Below are 17270 nucleotides of genomic sequence, written 5' to 3' on the forward strand. Positions count from 1 at the left end.
TAAAAGAAAACCTAGGAATGCACTCACTGCCTTATCTAGAAACCCCAGAGCTAAGTATCAGTTGGGTCAACCATAGGCTAACGACTTTATGTGTTTACACAGTCCACAACCCATTTGTTCCTGCCTAGTTGGAATGGTGTTAATTAACTTTTTATTACTCCTTGTCCTTCTTATGAACTCATTTTGTCTATTACTTATAAAACAGAGTATAAGTTTACCTAGATACAATTCTATTTAAAATGGGGATATTGTGTATTCATTTATCCATAATAAATCCATAATAAATTCAACAATAGAATTGGGCAAAATGCATTTAAAACTATTGTATTAAATGTGCTTATATTGTGACTCAAAGTTTAATACAATTCTTCAATATATTTATTTTTCAATAATTGTTTTGCTTTAACACTACCACATTTGGAAGGACATTAAAAAACATTTGTCATTAATGTATTGGTAAACGAAATCAAAGCTATTTAATCTGATGTAGGATATCTATTTAACCTGATAACTTTTCACCTCTGTAAAGTTCACCAGTGACTCAATTACAGAACTATGTGATGGTAGGTTTTGGGAGCAACGCTCCATCTCTTGACCAGTATTTTTCCATGATTCAAATCTTCCAAAAGTGTAAATGACATGTTTACTGCTTAACTACTGATTTTGCAGTGTAATAAGTTACAAACCCAGAACTTCTAACAACCTACACTTTGTCAGAGAGGTTATTGCATTCGGTCTGTCACTATGGAATTGTGTGTGTGGACACTTATATGTAGCATCCCACATTCAGTAGAACATGTAGTCAAAGCAGACGACATATACACATGTAGGGCAAAATCTCCACTTCATATTTTTATTAATAAAGATCCTAAAATAATATCAACCCATTCCTTACAAATTTGTTATATTTACAATAATAAGACCTATTCATTGAAACAGGTGTCCTCATTTTAAGGCTACAGAGAGCACAATGTTAGCCTGGATGCAAGTCAGAGACTTGCTTCACTTTCTCAGCCTGGTAATTCTGTCAAAGAAATTCTGGGCATTGTATTGTTAATGAGGGCTGTTTCTACAGTCATATTTTAATGACTTGGTCATTTTGTCATAAGCAACCAATGTCAGGTATTGTTAACCCCACCCACAGACCCAGAGGATGATGCTTGGCCAGGTCATATTCTAACTGTGTAGTGTATTCTTACTGAACATGCATCATGTAACATGAATAACACCAATTTAGCCAAATCCTGGAGTAGACTTTATTTCATGAATGATAAACATTTTGTTGTTGGGCTTTTTTGCACATCTATACGTACTCGTTGATGAAAGATTGAAGATGTACTATTTCTTCCTCCCAGGCTTCTGAACTTTGTTGTCTAGTCCCTGGATGTACTTGCAGGGAATTTGATACTTATCTGCAAAATAAAGTGTGAAAAGAAATTAGAAATTATGCACATAAACACCTGTTAAATCAAGAGCCGGAATCAAGACATTACAAGACGGAGGTTTCCATATTTGCCAACCTAGTAGAAGTTTGCAGACTTGTTGGACCTGGTTTCCCTGTATTTGGACTAGGACTCGGTCCTTGGAGCCGGGAACCGGGTTCAGGGCCGAGCTGGCCTGGACTCTGTGCTGCAGGGCGACTGACACAGCCATGGGGTCCAGACCATACACCTCCAGGTTCTTTATCATTGTCACCTAAAGAGAAGGGAGAAAGGGAGGGACGGAAGGATATTTTATAAAAAAAAAAAATCAAAGATTAAGGAGTGTTGCTTTAAAACATGCGTTTCGTAAACATGTCGTCATGGGTGCACCTTCTTGTTGGAGCCCCTGGAGGCCACAGAGATGTCTATGGGCTCAATGTGGCCCTTCTTTACTATGGGTGGCTGGCCAGGGAACACCAGCTGGTGGCAGTGCTGCATTTTGTATAGCGTCCTGTGGACACAAGATGGTGGTGTTAAGTCATAATCCAAGGCCAGTGATGCAGCATGACTTCAGGCCAATGTTTCACTACCCATAGCCGTTTACCTGCTGAAGAGGTCATCCCACTTGAGTGCCTCCACCTCCTGGTACTCTGACTTCTCCAGTAGGCAGTCACATAGGATCGGGTTAATGATGACATAACTGATGGAGAGTTCACACAGACTGTTAATATAGGATTGTTGATAGCTACCACCTTGAACAGATACTCTCTCGGGGCACATTTGCGCTGGCAGTGCATCTCCCAAACACCTGGATATTGAACGTCTCAAATCATAAAATCATGTCTCAAATAATGAATGAAAGTGTGAGCTTTGAAACCACGCAATCATCTCACTTTTTATTATTCTCATCCACCAGCTCATTCCTCTTCACATAATCTGTGATGATTGCTCTCACTTCCGCTGGTTGGAGTACTGTTCCTTTCCTTTGAGAGCACACACACATCAGTATAACACAAATTTAAAACAGAAAAAAAAGACTACAAACACACGAACGCTTGCAAGCATGTACCCAGACTCACCTCTTCTTGGCATCTTGAAACAGAGGCTCCAGACGAGAGGACACACTGTAGAGGGTAGTGATCTCAGGGGGATGGTAGGGCTTCTCCCCCTCTGCTCTTCCCACCTCCACTGAGGCCTCCTCTATCCCAGGATCCTTCGGGGTGCGGAAGGAGCGCAGTCTAGATGCAGCAGAAAAGACAGTAGTAAAACACTTCACTATTGCTAATCTCAAGTCCCTTCATAAATGTCGTAGGTGGAAGAGGCTATACTCACTCTGGGTTCTTCCAGTCAACCTCTACAATGCTCTCCACCCCTTTACTCAGCTCCTTCACCCTCACCAGGCTGTGCTGCTGCTGCATGCACTGAAGGAACTTGGATAACTGGGGCCAAAACATTAGATTTAGGATTTAAAAGGATAATTCAGTGATCATTGATGGATAGTCAAATTAAAAATGTCTGGGTGTTGTGCCATCCGTTCTCCAAAATTCAAGTTTATTAGAAACATCATAGCATTATGAAATGTCGAGGACCACTTATTCTAAGACGGAGGTTACCTTTTTATAGCTTGATTTCTTGATGTCAAGTTGCTTTCCACTTGGACTGTATAAAACAACAATTCATATGAGTGTTCAATTCAAAGCTATTTCTTTTAAGCAGAATCCTAACTTGAGACAGGCCAAATGTACAGAACTCTTTTGTATTTATGCACAGATGTCAGTGGGAAACTCAATGTTCCCGAGTCGTGTTTACCAGCAGGAGAACATGTGGATGCGCAGGAAGCTACTGGTCAGCAGGGGGAGCTCTGACTTCTTCACTTTGCTCTTGAGCGCCTGGAGAAAACACTGCAGCAGTAGGGCATCCATCTGCTCTGTAAGGACAGGACAATGTTTGTGAGATATCCTGGAACTGTCTCTTTTTTTTGGTTTGTCAATTCATGACTCATATGCAATAAGATGCCTGCTTTCAATGAAAGACACTTAATATCAAATATGTTTGCCATCAATCTCTTTGTTTTAAGGATTTTGATTTATTATTAAGGACAACGTAATTAGGTTGGACTTATATATTGACAGAACTCTTCTCAATTCCCTTAGACCCAAACACATGGACACATATAATAAACTACCAAACTCTCCTCTCCCTGGATCTCCAGTTGAGCAGTAATAGCTACCTTGTGGGCTTCTCAGGTCCTCTGGGTCTTCTCCTTCCTCTTTCCCGTGCTCTCCCTCCTCCCTGTCAGCCAGGCTGAGCTCCTGGATACCAGGGCAGGGGGCATCTGGGACACGGTTGGGACAGGGTTCTTCTTCACCCCCCTCTGTTGCCTCATCGTCATCCTCTTCTTCTTCTTCATAGGTTGCCTCGACACCCTCAGTGTCCACATCAGGAATGGAGGGAGGACCAGACTTGTCTCCAAATGCCCTAAAAATAAAATAGTGTAACACTAACCAGGTTTCCATCCACAGTTTTTATGCGTGTAAAGTCATACCGTATAAACATCACGACAACTGTGATGGAAACAGGAAGTTGCGTTACAATTTTATAAATGTCGACAGATAATCTGTCCGTTCGACATGGTGGGATCTTTTTGTGTCTGTAAAATTAATTATGGAATACATGGTTGTGGAAATAACTTTATGCACAAATATTGATATACAGTGAGGGAAAAAAAGTATTTGATCCCCTGCTGATTTTGTACCTTTGCCCACTGACATAGAAATGATCAGTCTATAATTTTAAATGGTATGTTTATTTGAACAGTGAGAGACAGAAGAACAAAAAAAAATCCAGAAAAACGCTGGTGTTATAAATTGATTTGCAATTTAATGTGGGAAATAAGTATTTGACCCCTCTGCAAAACATGACTTAGTACTTGGTGGCAAAACCCTTGTTGACAATCAGAGGTCAGACGTTTCTTGTAGTATGCACACATCTCAGGAGGGATTTTGTCCCACTCTTCTTTGCAGATCTTCTCCAAGTCATTAAGGTTGAGGCTGACGTTTGGCAACTCGAACCTTCAGCTCCCTCCACAGATTGTCTATGGGATTAAGGTCTGGAGACTGGCTAGGCCATTCCAGAACCTCAATGTGCTTCTTCTTGAGCCACTCCTTTGTTGGCTTGGCCGTGTGTTTTGGGTCATTGTCATGCCGGAATACCCATCCACAACCCATTTTCAATGGCTGAGGGATGGAGGTTCTCACCCAAGATTTGACGGTACATGGTTCTGTCCATCATCCCTTTGATGCGGTGAAGTTGTCCTGTCCCCTTAGCAGAAAGACACCCCCATAGCATAATGTTTCCACCTCCATGTTTGACGGTGGGGATGGTGTTCTTAGGGTCATAGGCAGCATTCCTCCTCCAAACACAGCGAGTTGAGTTGATGCCAAAGAGCTCCATTTTGGTCTCATCTGACCACAACACTTTCCCCCAGTTGTCCTCTGAATCATTCAGATATTCATTGGCAAACTTCAGACGGAAATGTATATGTGCTTTCTTGAGCAGGGGGACCTTGCGGGAGCTGCTGGATTTCAGTCCTTCATGGCATAGTGTGTTACCAATTGTTTTCTTGGGGACAATGGTCCCAGCTGCCTTGAGATCATTGACAAGATCCTCCCGTGTAGTTCTGGGCTGATTCCTCACCGTTCTCATGATCATTGCAACTCCACGAGGTGAGATCTTGCATGGAGCCCCAGGCCGAAGGGTTACCTTCTCACCAAGCTGCTTCGCGATGGTCTTGTAGCCCATTCCAGCCTTGTGTAGGTCTACAATCTTGTCCCTGACATCCTTGGAGAGCTCTTTGGTCTTGGCCATGGTGGAGAGTTTGGAATCTGATTGATTGATTGCTTCTGTGGACAGGTGTCTTTTATACAGGTAAAAAAAATGAGATTAGGAGCACTCCCTTTAAGAGTCAGACTGTTCCAAATTGGGTGAAAAACTAGCTATTGACAAACAAATGCGTCAGGGTTATAGTAATTGACAGTCTGACCATGCCTCAGTGTGTGTGTTGAGGTTGACCAGGCACTCACCACAGGCTGTCCATGTAGGTGTGGAGGACTGACACCCCTCTACCCTTCATGCCCAAGCTCCTCATCTCAGCACTGGACATGGTGGCAGTGCCCACTGCCATCGGAGCCCTGGAAACAACCAGGACATTGTGAGAATGACAATGACAGGCTTCATATTCTATGTGTTCATTATAGACAGCGGTAACAGCCACAAACGGCTTCAGTCAATCAACTTCCTTCTGATGTATGGCTTAGCCCTACCTGTTGCTAACAACTTTAACAGCACAGCAGTCCCCCTTCTTCACCTCTGGGATCCCACTTAGAGGCACCACCACTCCAGGCAGCATGAGATCTGTGGAGGAGCAGGGAGGAGAGAGTTTCACAATACATGTTAATGACTGATAGATTGATTAATATTAGTCCAGGTTTTACATAAGATAAATAACCGTACCTGCCCCTCCAGCCAGCTTCTGTAGCACTGGAGGCCATGTTGTGAATGTTGGCAAGACATGGGGATAACGCCAAAGCGTATACACTGAAAAACAACAAGACATACAGTACCGTCAACATTTCACTTTTTTTTTCCTGAATTATATGGTCAGTGCATCTGCCACTTGACTGTAACCCTACCTGTGGGATAGAGACATTTCTCCAGCTCAAACAACACTGGGTTCTTATGAAGCACGTAGAGGGTCACTGCATCTCCCCTGTGGGCATAAATCTTCACGACATTCAGCTCCTCCTTGTTTGGGACCAACTCGGACAGGTCCTCCACAGACAGAGAGGGAAAGGCTGTGGATATGTCCGCTTTCAGCTTCCTCCTAAGGTGGGTAGAGAGGTGATATGAAATGTTATCTGAAATTGTTTTCAGGAAATGTTATGCTTTCATTTCCACAAGCCTATAATAACTGAATCACAACCACCTTAGTGGTTAGCATCTTAGTTCTGTGAGTAGGAAATGGAACAGGTCAGATATCCAAAACCTAGATTTATCTAATCTCCAGTAGTCCAAAGGCCGGCAGATGGCCATATTTAGTCGCCTCATCGCCATCTGCCGTCGAAATTTGATTTAACTTCTGGCTTCCCACCGACAGTTTTTGTGCAACCCAATACAAGAGCGAGCAACGCTGCAGTGTAAATATGCCAGCGTTGCTAATAATAGCAGATAGCTACCCATCTACACTAATCATATACGCTAACTATCTTTAGCGTCTATTGATGAAGGGGGCTCAATACGCATTTCATGGGGGACTTTTCTTAAGAGCCCCGAGGCGTTCTCTAAATGTGAACAGACATCCCTTCCAGTATTGTTTAGAAAACATAAGGAACACAATATCAGTGAGAAATCATTTTCAAAAAACATTTTTTTTTAATTACTACACACCTTCATAGGGTTACCACACAGCCATATTTCCATGTTATAGCACTTGTTCACGGAAAAGAGATGGAAGACAGGCATACCAGCGATAATTACATTTCTGCATCTCCAAACACCTGTGTGTAAACGAAAGACTGACGCCACAACCGTGTGGTCACTGAAAAATACTGGTCGGCTGCAATTGTGTTAAAACCAGTTAAAAAAAAAGTGTCCAGTAAGTGTATATTTTGATATTATTATAAAGTAGAGGTCTTTAGGTTTCAAGAACCGTATGTACCGTAATTTAGAAGCAATTTGATTCCCATTAAGACAGTATTCGGCTGTTTTGGCTTCCAGAGCCAATTCACCTCTAAACAGAACATTTAAGGTCCTTTGACTATACAGTGCATCCATGAAGTATCCAGACGCCTTGAATTTTTCCACATTTAATTAAATTACAGCCTTATTCTAAAATGGATGAAACACATGTCCTCAATCTACACACAATACCCCATAATGACATTAGACATTTCTGCAAATGTATTAAAAATAAACTGAAAATATCAAATTTAAATAAGTATTCAGAACTTTTACAAAGTACTTTGTTGAAGCACCGTTGGCAGTGATTACAGCCACAAGTCTTCTTGGGTATGATGCTACCAGCTTGGCATACCTGTATTTGGGGAGTTTCGCTCATACTTCTCTGCAGATCTGTCAAGTTGGATGGTGAGCATCGATGCACAGCTATTTTCAGGTCTCTCCAGAGATATTCGATCGGGTTCAAGCCCAGGCTCTGGCTGGGCCACTCAGGGATAGTCCGAGACTTGTCCGAAGCCACTCCTGCATTCGCCCCAGTCTGAGGTTCCGAGCACTCTGGATTAAGTTCTCATCAAGGATCTCTGTACTTTACTCCATTTATCTTTCCCTTGACCCTGACTAGTCTCCCAGTCCCTGCCCCTGAAAAACATGCCCACTGCATGATGCTGCCACCACCATGCTTCACTGTAGGGATGGTGCCAGGTTTCCTCCAGATGTGAAGTTAGGCATTGAGGCCAAAGAGTTCAATCATAGTTGTCGGACCAGAGAACCTTGTTTCTTATGGTCAGAGTCCTTTGGGTACTTTTTGGCAAACTCCAAGTGGGATGTTGTGTGCCTTTTACTGAGGAGTGGCTTCCATCTGGCCACTCTACCATAAAAGGCCTGATTGGTGGAGTGCTGCAGAGATGGGAGAACTTTCATGAAGGACAACCACCTCCACAGAGGAACTCTGGAGCTCTGTCAGTCACCATCGGGTTCTTGGTCACCTCCCTGACCCAAGACCCTTCTCCCCCGATTGATCAGTTTAGCTCGGCAGCCAGCTCTAGGAAGAGTGTTGGTGGTTCCAAGCATCTTCCATTTAAGAATGGAGGTCACTGTGTTCTTGGGGAACTTCAATGAAGCAGAAATGTTTTGGTACTCTTCCCCAGATCTGTGCCTCGACACAATCCTGTCTCGGAGCTCTACGGACAATTCCTTTGACCTCATGTCGTGGTTTTTGCTCTGACATGCACAGTCAACTGTGGGACCATATATGGACATCCACAAGCCAGTGTGAACTCCTCTGCTTGGACAACGCAAGGCCTTTTGACTTCCCACCGAAGCACAGAAACAGCCGGTCTGACTTCCTGTAGTGCTACGACGTTTCAAAATAGCGTTTGTAGGAACTTATTGGACACAGGAGATTTGCTCGATCCTCTTCCGCAATCTGGATGGAGGGGGGCAGTAAAGTCACCAGCTCGATGACTTGATTGATATGAAGAGGTGATAAAACCTCATGGCCCAATCAAGCCTTTTTTCCCCCTAAGGTCACGCCTAGATCTCTGCCTTCAATTGTAGGCAGACTGGGCTCATATAAAGCAAGTGGAGCTCACTCACGTTTTGCTGATGAAAAAGCTAAGAGGAAAGCCGTTTTCAGACGGCTTCTCCGAATGCTCGAAAGGAGGTTTCGTCAAAGCCTCCAATACTAGTGTCGTGTCCCAGGATTCCGCCCAGATGGTCTTGGGGATGCAGCCGGCGGACACCTTGTAAGAATTAGCAGATGAGGTTGTGGGCCCCTGACGATTTTTCCATTGATGCGTAAATGGTTAACTGATATGGCAGAGGCATGCCATAAAAGGTATGCCTCTTGAGGTAGAGGCAGAGCAACCAGAGTCCAATTGTTTTTGAAGGAATCTCAGTAAAACAGGTACACAGCAGGACACTGGGTCCTCCGCCCTGGTAGAGCACCATTCGGTAAACACCTTCCAGCGACCAGCATACATCATCCTGGTCAATGGGGCTCTGGCACTCTGTAACGTCTCAATAATAGCAGGATCGCAACAGATCAATAGAGGGTTGGGAACTTTAGAGGCCACACCCATAGCTGTAGTTGGTCTGGGATGCCATATTATGCTGTCCAACTGTGTGAGCAGGTCCTGTCTGAGGGAGCTGCAATGGCTCTCCCTCCAGAAGACTTGGGGAGGTCGGAGGGAAAACATACAGTAGGCCCTCCGGTCCAAGGGGGCTCCTGGACTCTACCAGAGGGAACAGTGGGATGTTTGCTGAGGCGAACCGGTCCACATGTACTGTTCTGAACCGCTGCCAAATCATCTTCACTACTTGTGGGTGAAGTCTCCATTCTTCCAGGGGATGGTTTCTGTGGCGACAAGAAATCTGCCACCCTGCTCACCTTTTTCTTATTAGGAGGTGGATCAGCTTTAATATTGCAGACAGATTGATGGACGCAACAATGTAATTGTCTGCATCCTTTCCAATCCCCCATATATTTTTGGGGTAAATACAGTTGAAGTCGGAAGTTTACATACAGGTTGGAGTCAATAAAACTTGTTTTTCAACCACTCCACAAATTTCTTATTAACAAACTATAGTTTTGTCAAGTCGGTTAGGACATCTACTTTGTGCCTGACAAGCAAGTTTTCCAAAAATTGTTTACTGACAGATTATTTCACTGCCCCCCGAATTCATATTCATTATATAAAATATGCCCTTTCAATTATCTGGCTTGCCATTCCAAATAAATGTTTATATTTTTTGTACATACTATTTAAAAAGGCAGGTCAACCATAAGCAAATAGTTAAATCAGGGTGAATTTCCACAATTTCTTAGATCTTATCCATTTTTGCTAACTTTCTATAAAAATGTATTGGAGTGAGATCATTTCTTTCTTTCGGGATATGTATACCAAGTATGTCCACATCCCCGGCAGACTACTTTATTGGTAAACTACACAGTAATGAAAATGTAGCATTTTTTAGTGACCCAATACATAATAGTACACTTAATCCAGAAAGGTTAGCAAAAGTATCTAGATCCTCTATGAGGCTGTGGAGGGATTGTAATTGTGGTTTATAAAGAAAACATGATTCATCAGCATACAATGACACCTTTGTTTTTACGCTATGGATATCTAAACCCTTAATATTATTGTTGGATCTAATTTTAACTTCTAACATTGATGGCAATAAATAGATACGCCGGTAGTGGACAACCTTGTTTTCCTCCTTTTGACAGTTTAAAAAAACGTTCTGATATGTAGCCATTATTTTCTATTTCACACCTCGGGTGACTATACATAACTTTAACCCATTTTATAAGAGATTCTCCAAAATTGAAATATTCTAGGCATGTATATATATAAACTCCAGTCATACTTTATCAAAAGCCTTTTCAAAGTCAGCTATGAAAACCAGGCCTGGTTTCCAATATGTCATAGCATTCCATTGTTTCCAGTACTTGTCATCTGCTCTCCAATGTATCGTCCATGTAAAAAACCTGTCTGATTAGGATGAATAATATCTGACGATACCTTTTTAAGTCAATGCTCCAAGCATTTATCTAGAATTTTTGCATCACAACACAGAAGAGGCCTCCAATTTTTAAAATGGACTGGATCATATATTATATATATACATACATACATACATACACATACATACATACATACATACATACATACATACATACATACATACATACATACACACACACACACACTGCTCAAAAAAATAAAAGGGAACACTAAAATAACATCCTAGATCTGAATGAATTAAATATTCTTATTAAATATTTTTTCTTTACATAGTTGAATGTGCTGACAACAAAATCACACAAAAATTATCAATGGAAATCAAATTTATCAACCCATGGAGGTCTGGATTTGGAGTCACACTCAAAATTAAAGTGGAAAACCACACTACAGGCTGATCCAACTTTGATGTAATGTCCTTAAAACAAGTCAAAATGAGGCTCAGTAGTGTGTGTGGCCTCCACGTGCCTGTATGACCTCCCTACAACGCCTGGGCATGCTCCTGATGAGGTGGCAGATGGTCTTCTGAGGGATCTCCTCCCAGACCTGGACTAAAGCATCCACCAACTCCTGGACAGTCTGTGGTGCAACGTGGCGTTGGTGGATGGAGCGAGACATGATGTCCCAGATGTGCTCAAATGGACTCAGGTCTGGGGAACGGGCGGGCCAATCCATAGCATCAATGCCTTCCTCTTGCAGGAACTGCTGACACACTCCAGCCACATGAGGCCTAGCATTGTCTTGCATTAGGAGGGACCCAGGGCCAACCGCACCAGCTCATGGCCTCACAAGGGGTCTGAGGATCTCATCTCTGTACCTAATGGCAGTCAGGCTACCTCTGGTGAGCACATGGAGGGTTATGCGGCCCCCCAAAGAAATGCCACCCCACACCATGACTGACCCACCGCCAAACCGGTCATGCTGGAGGATGTTGCAGGCAGCAGAAAGTCCTCCACGGCGTCTCCAGACTGTCACATGTGCTCAGTGTGAACCTGCTTTCATCTGTGAAGAGCACAGGGCGCCAGTGGCGAATTTGCCAATCTTGGTGTTCTCTGACAAATGTCAAACGTCCTGCACGGTGTTGGGCTGTAAGCACAACCCCCACCTGTGGACGTCGGGCCCTCATGGAGTCTGTTTCTGACCGTTTGAGCAGACACATGCACATTTGTGGGGCTCTGGCAGTGCTCCTCCTGCTCCTCCTTGCACAAAGGCGGAGGTAGCGGTCCTGCTGCTGGGTTGTTGCCTCCTACACATCTTCTGATGTACTGGCCTGTCTCCTGGTAGCGCCTCCATGCTCTGGACACTACGCTGACAGACACAGCAAACCGTCTTGCCACAGCTCGCATTGATGTGCCATCCTGGATGAGCTGCACTACCTGAGCCACTTGTGTGGGTTGTAGACTCAGTCTGATGCTACCACTAGAGTGAAAGCACCGCCAGCATTCAAAAGTGACCAAAAACATCAGCCAGGAAGCATAGGAACTGAGAAGTGGTCTGCACCTGCAGAACCACTCCTTTATTGGGGGTGTCTTGCTAATTGCCTATAATGTCCACCTGTTGTCTATTCCATTTGCACAACAGCATGTGAAATGTATTGTCAGTGTTGCGAGAGGGACACCTGTAGTCAGGTAGACTCTTTTCACCCACAACCGTAGAGAAGAGTAGCACACCCTTGTCACCTGTATTTGTGTTTCTGTCCCACTTGGGGTCCAAGCGGAGGTCGTACCACACTTGTCGTGGCCTTAAAAGAAAGCAGGCCTAACGGTGTCACCGCAGAGAGCATGCCCATCAGTTGTTGGACTGTTCATACCTTCACGAATACATTCAACTTGTTGCAGAAAAGAAGAATGCTGTCCACGCGCTGAGGTCTTTTACATGCCCTCGTAGAGCAGGAGTTCAGAGCCATGCCAATAAGGGTGGCTGCATCACTGTCTGGGGCTGGCAAGGGTGTGTGTATGGCTGGGTCGAGTGAGAGCGGCGAGGTTCATGCATCCCTCTGCCACGACTCGGACACCTGGTTTCTGGGCTGTGAGTTCCACAGTGGTGTAGCCTGACTTAGCTGGTTTCTATGTTCGATTGGCCCAGTCAGCCGCAGGACCGAAGAGCAGTCCGGGGACCACCGGGAGCTTTCTCAGCATCCGTTTGGAGTCATCGGACAAGACCGACCTGGCGACGAGTCCACAAGGGTGGACAGCAGGGTGGACCCTGGTTATGAAAGCAAACGCTTGAAGACGTATCAGAAGTAATACTGAAAAAAAAAGCCTTATGTTTGGGGCAAACCCAACAACAAATCATGGAAATGAGGCAGTTCCTCAGTGATGGTGGCTGCATCATGTTATGGGCTAAGCACAGGCAAAATCCTGGAGGAAAACCTGCTTCAGTCTGCTTTACACCAGAGACTAGGAGAGGAATGCACCTTTCAGCAGGACAATAACCTTCAACACAAGGCCAAATCTACACTGGAGTTGCTTACCAAGAAGACAGTGAATGTTCCTGAGTGGCCAAGTTATAGTTTTTACTTAAATCTGCTTGAAAATCTATGGCAAGACATGAAAATTGCTGTCGAGCCATGATCCAGTTTCAATGTGTTTTTTTTGTTGTTGAATTTTTACCCCCTTTTCGTGGTATCGTTACTATAATAATGTACAACTCCAGTACGGGGTCGGGAGAGACGAAGGTCGAAAGCCATGCGTCCTCCGAAACACAACACAACCAAGCCGCACTGCTTCTTAACACAGCGCGCATCCAACCTGGAAGCCAGCCGCGACATGGTTAGCGTGCACTGAACCCAGCCCGCCACAGGAGTCGCTGGTGCGCGATGAGACAAGGATATCCCTACCGGCCAAGCCCTCCCTAACCCGGACGATGCTAGGCCAATTGTGCGTCACCCCACGGACCTCCCGGTCGCGGCCGGCTGCGACAGAGCCTGGGCGCGAACCCAGAGTCTCTGGTGGCACAGCTAGCACTGCAATGTAGTGCCCTAGACCACTGCGCCACCCGGGAGGCCCCAATGTGGTTTTTGAGTTGTGGTAGTTTCAAGAGCACACACAGGCCGAAGTCATCAAATGACCGCTGTCATCAAATAGAGTCCCGTTTGCCACAAGTCCCAACCTAGACAGATGAGTACAGTGCACTGGGAAAGTATTGAGACCCCTTCCCACATTTTGTTACGTTAGTCTTTTTTTCATTATTTTTTTATTGAACCTTTAACTACGCCAGTCAGTTAAGAACAAATTCTTCTTTACAATGACTGCCTACACCGGCCAAAACCAGACCCCCAATCACGGCCGCTAGTGATTCAGCCTGGAATCAAACCAGGGTGTCTGTAGTGACACCACTAGCACTGAGATGCAGTGCCATAGACCACTGCGCCACTCGGGACGCTGGATAAAAAAAAAATATTTAAAAAAACTCAAATCTAAAAAAAATACCTCATAATGACAAACCGAAAGCAGGTTTAGAAATGTTAGCAGATTTAATTAAAACATTTTTTTTTTTTACATAAGTATTCAGACCCTTTGCTATGAGACACAATTGAGTTCAGGTGCATCCTGTTTCCATTGACAATCCTTGGGATGTTTTTACAACTTGGAGTCCACCTGTGGTGAATTCAATTGATTGGACATGATTTGGAAAGGCGCACACCGGTCTATATAAAAGGTCCCACAGTTAAAAGTGTATGTCAGAGCAAAAAACAAGCCCTGAGGTTCAAAGGAATTGTCTGTAGAGCTCCGAGACAGGATTGTGTCGCACCACAGATCTGGGGAAGGGTACCGAAAGAAATGTCTGCAGCATTGAAGGTCCCCAAGAACACATTGGACTCCCTCATTCTTAAATGGAAGAAATGTGGAACGACCAACACTATTCCGAGAGCTGCCCACCTGGCCAAATTGAGCAATCGGGGGAGAAGGGCTTTGGTCAGAGAGGTGACCAAGAACCTGATGATCACTCTGACAGAGCTTCAGAGTTTCTCTGTGGAGATGGGAGAACCTTCCAGGAGGACAACCCTTTCTGCAGCACTCCACCAATCAGGCCTTTATGGTAGAGTGGCCAGACGGAAGCCACTCCTCAGTAAAAGGCACATGACAGTCCATTTGAGGTTTGCCAAAAGGCATCTAAAGGATTGTCAGACCATGAGAAACAAGATTCTCTGGTCTGGTGAAACCAAGAATGAACTCTTTGGCCTGAATCCCAAGCATCACATCTGGAGGAAACCTGGCACCATTCCTACAGTTAAACATGGTGGTTGCAGCACCATGCTGTAGGGATGTTTTTCAGCGGCAGGGACTGGGAGACTAGTCAGGATCGAGGCAAAGATGAACAGAGCAAAGTAGAGAGAGATCCTTGATGAAAACCTATTTCAGAGTGCTCAGGACCTCAGACTGGGGTGAAGGTTCACCTTCCAACAAGACAACAACACTAAGCACACAGCTAAAAACAACGCAGGAGTGGCTTCTGGACAAGTCGATGTCCTTACGTGGCCCAGCCAGAGTACTGACTTGAACCTGATCCAACATCTCTGGAGAGACCTGAAAATAGCTGTGCAGCGACACCACCCCTCTCTCTTCCCCCTCCAACCTGACAGAGCTTGAGAGGATCTTCAGAGAATATGTGAGAAACTCTCCAAATTCTGGTGTGCCAAGCTTGTAGCATCATAGCCAAGAAGAGTAAAGGCTGTAATCGCTGCCAAAGGTGCTTCAACAAAGTACTGAGTAAAGGGTCTGAATGCTTATGTAAATGTGATATTTCATTTTTGACATTTGCGAACATTTCTAAAAATGTATTAGTGCTTTGTCATTATGGGGTATTGTGTGTAGATTGATGAGGGAAAAAAATGCAATTTAATCAATTTTAGAATAAGGCTGTAACATAAATGTGGAAAAAGCCAAGGGGTCTGAAAACTATAGAATGCACTTCAAGAGTGATTTTAATGGGGGTGGGGGGGGGGGGGTAAACATGAATAGCTATTTATATTTCATTGTTATTGGTCTATATTGCATTTGTTTTAGGCATGACAGCAATGAAAAGTACTGATGTTTAATTATAGTTGCAGGTGTCTTAAGCTTCAGTCACAGGAAAACACAATATTTCTCACTTGGGTCCCAGGCTGAAAATGTTTAACAACCCCTGGTCCAGATGGTTCCACATTTCTTCCATTTAAAAATGGAGGCCACTGTGTTCTTGTGGACCTTCAATGCTGCAGAATTGTTTTGGTACCCTTTCTCAGAGCTGTGCCTCAAGACAATCCTGTCTCGGAGATCTAAGGACAATTCCTTCGACCTAATGGCTTGGTTTTTGCTCTGACATGCACTGTCAACTGTGGGACCTTATATAGACAGGTGTGCCTTTCCAAGTCATGGCTAAGCAATGGAATTTGCCACAGGTGGACTCCTGTTAACAGGATGCATCTGAGGTCAATTTCAAGTCTCATTACAAAAGGGTCTGAATACTTATGTAAATAAGGCATGTTTATTTTTAATACATTTGCTGAACTGTCTAAACTGGTTTTAAACTGTCATTCTGGGGGTATTGTGTGTAGATTGAGGAAAATATGTAATTTAATCAATTTTGAAATAAGGCTGTAATGTAACAAAATGTGGAAAAAGTCAAGGTCTGAATCATCTCTGAATGCACTGTAAATACCAGTGAATTCTCGCCTCTGAGAATGGTATTGACCTATACACTGAATGGGTGACTGGGTTCACCAGGAAGTGAATAGAGGATGTTGTTACAATTAACAACTGGAACGTATTTTAAAACCAAACCCCGTACAGTTTTGGTGCGTGTGCAGTTAATAAATACAAGTAATACGGTTACTATTTATCCCCATGTATGTGTAGATGGTACATTTTAAGTCTTCAATATCACGAACTGTTTCTGCATATTGGCTACTGATTTGGACACGTAACTGCAATTTATCTAAATGTTGTCTCAACTGGAAGCAGCAAAACCATTAAACTTCAGTTTTAGGAATCTAACTGTCAACATTAATTTCCAATGGTACTTAATCAGGTAGAAACCGCCGACCGAGTCCAAAAACCTGCTGTGATATACAGAAATAAACCTAAAACGGGTTTGCCCTGCCAGCCTATAACTGGCAAATGGAACAAGGGACTCTCCTCACCTGTCGGATCCTTTGATCACTGTGTTGGACTTGACACGGAACGATTTCGAAAACATCGTAAATGGTACCGTCGTTAATTCAAGCTCTTACTCCTGAGATGTGTTAAAATACTTACTAGTTTAAATCCGCATTTCGCAAGCTCATTCGTTAAAAAAAATACAGTACTAGAAATGGAAAGCAGCGTGTCCATTTTGGTGCATCATAAAATACGTCCGACAAGACTCTGCCATTGCTGCTAGTTTGTTCCTAGGATATATCCTAAAATCCCTACCTTCTTCGATGGGGTTTATCGGCGGTTGGCATCCAATGCATTACCGCCACCAGCTGGACGGAGTTTTTAATAAGAAACAAAAAAAACGGCATCATACAAAATTAAACACAAAAATTAACAAAACCCATTCCACTTCAATCAGTCCACTTAACATATAAGTCACGGGGGGGGTATATGGCCAATATACAACG

General features: G+C 43.9%; 1 protein-coding gene across 1 annotated transcript; it reads right to left on the reverse strand.

Annotated features, from left to right (window-relative positions):
* Window positions 1-1242: 1242 nt before the first annotated feature.
* Window positions 1243-17045, reverse strand: eif2d (eukaryotic translation initiation factor 2D). The gene is made up of 15 exons (XM_064923484.1): window positions 16809-17045; window positions 6113-6303; window positions 5934-6017; window positions 5744-5834; window positions 5504-5611; window positions 3652-3899; window positions 3231-3348; window positions 3035-3080; window positions 2754-2860; window positions 2501-2659; window positions 2315-2404; window positions 2026-2121; window positions 1812-1932; window positions 1521-1695; window positions 1243-1412 (listed from the first exon to the last, which is right to left on the reverse strand). The coding sequence occupies exons 1-15, from the start codon at window positions 16862-16864 to the stop codon at window positions 1339-1341; spliced, it is 1764 nt and encodes a 587-aa protein (XP_064779556.1). The 5' UTR covers window positions 16865-17045; the 3' UTR covers window positions 1243-1338.
* Between the last annotated feature and the right edge of the window lie 225 nt (window positions 17046-17270).

This window comes from Oncorhynchus masou, chromosome 18 (genome assembly GCF_036934945.1).
Source record: "Oncorhynchus masou masou isolate Uvic2021 chromosome 18, UVic_Omas_1.1, whole genome shotgun sequence".
Lineage (NCBI taxonomy): Eukaryota > Metazoa > Chordata > Actinopteri > Salmoniformes > Salmonidae > Oncorhynchus > Oncorhynchus masou.

Bases quoted from the DNA above. Each gene is read 5' to 3' on its own strand.
- eif2d (XM_064923484.1), bottom strand. From the start codon at position 16,864: ATGTTTTCGAAATCGTTCCGTGTCAAGTCCAACACAGTGATCAAAGGA. The intron at 2,861-3,034 runs GTAACCTCCGTC...TTTTGGCCCCAG, and splicing joins AGAAATCAAGCTATAAAAAG to TTATCCAAGTTCCTTCAGTG. The intron at 2,405-2,500 runs GTGAGTCTGGGT...GTGCTCTCAAAG, and splicing joins TTTCAAGATGCCAAGAAGAG to GAAAGGAACAGTACTCCAAC.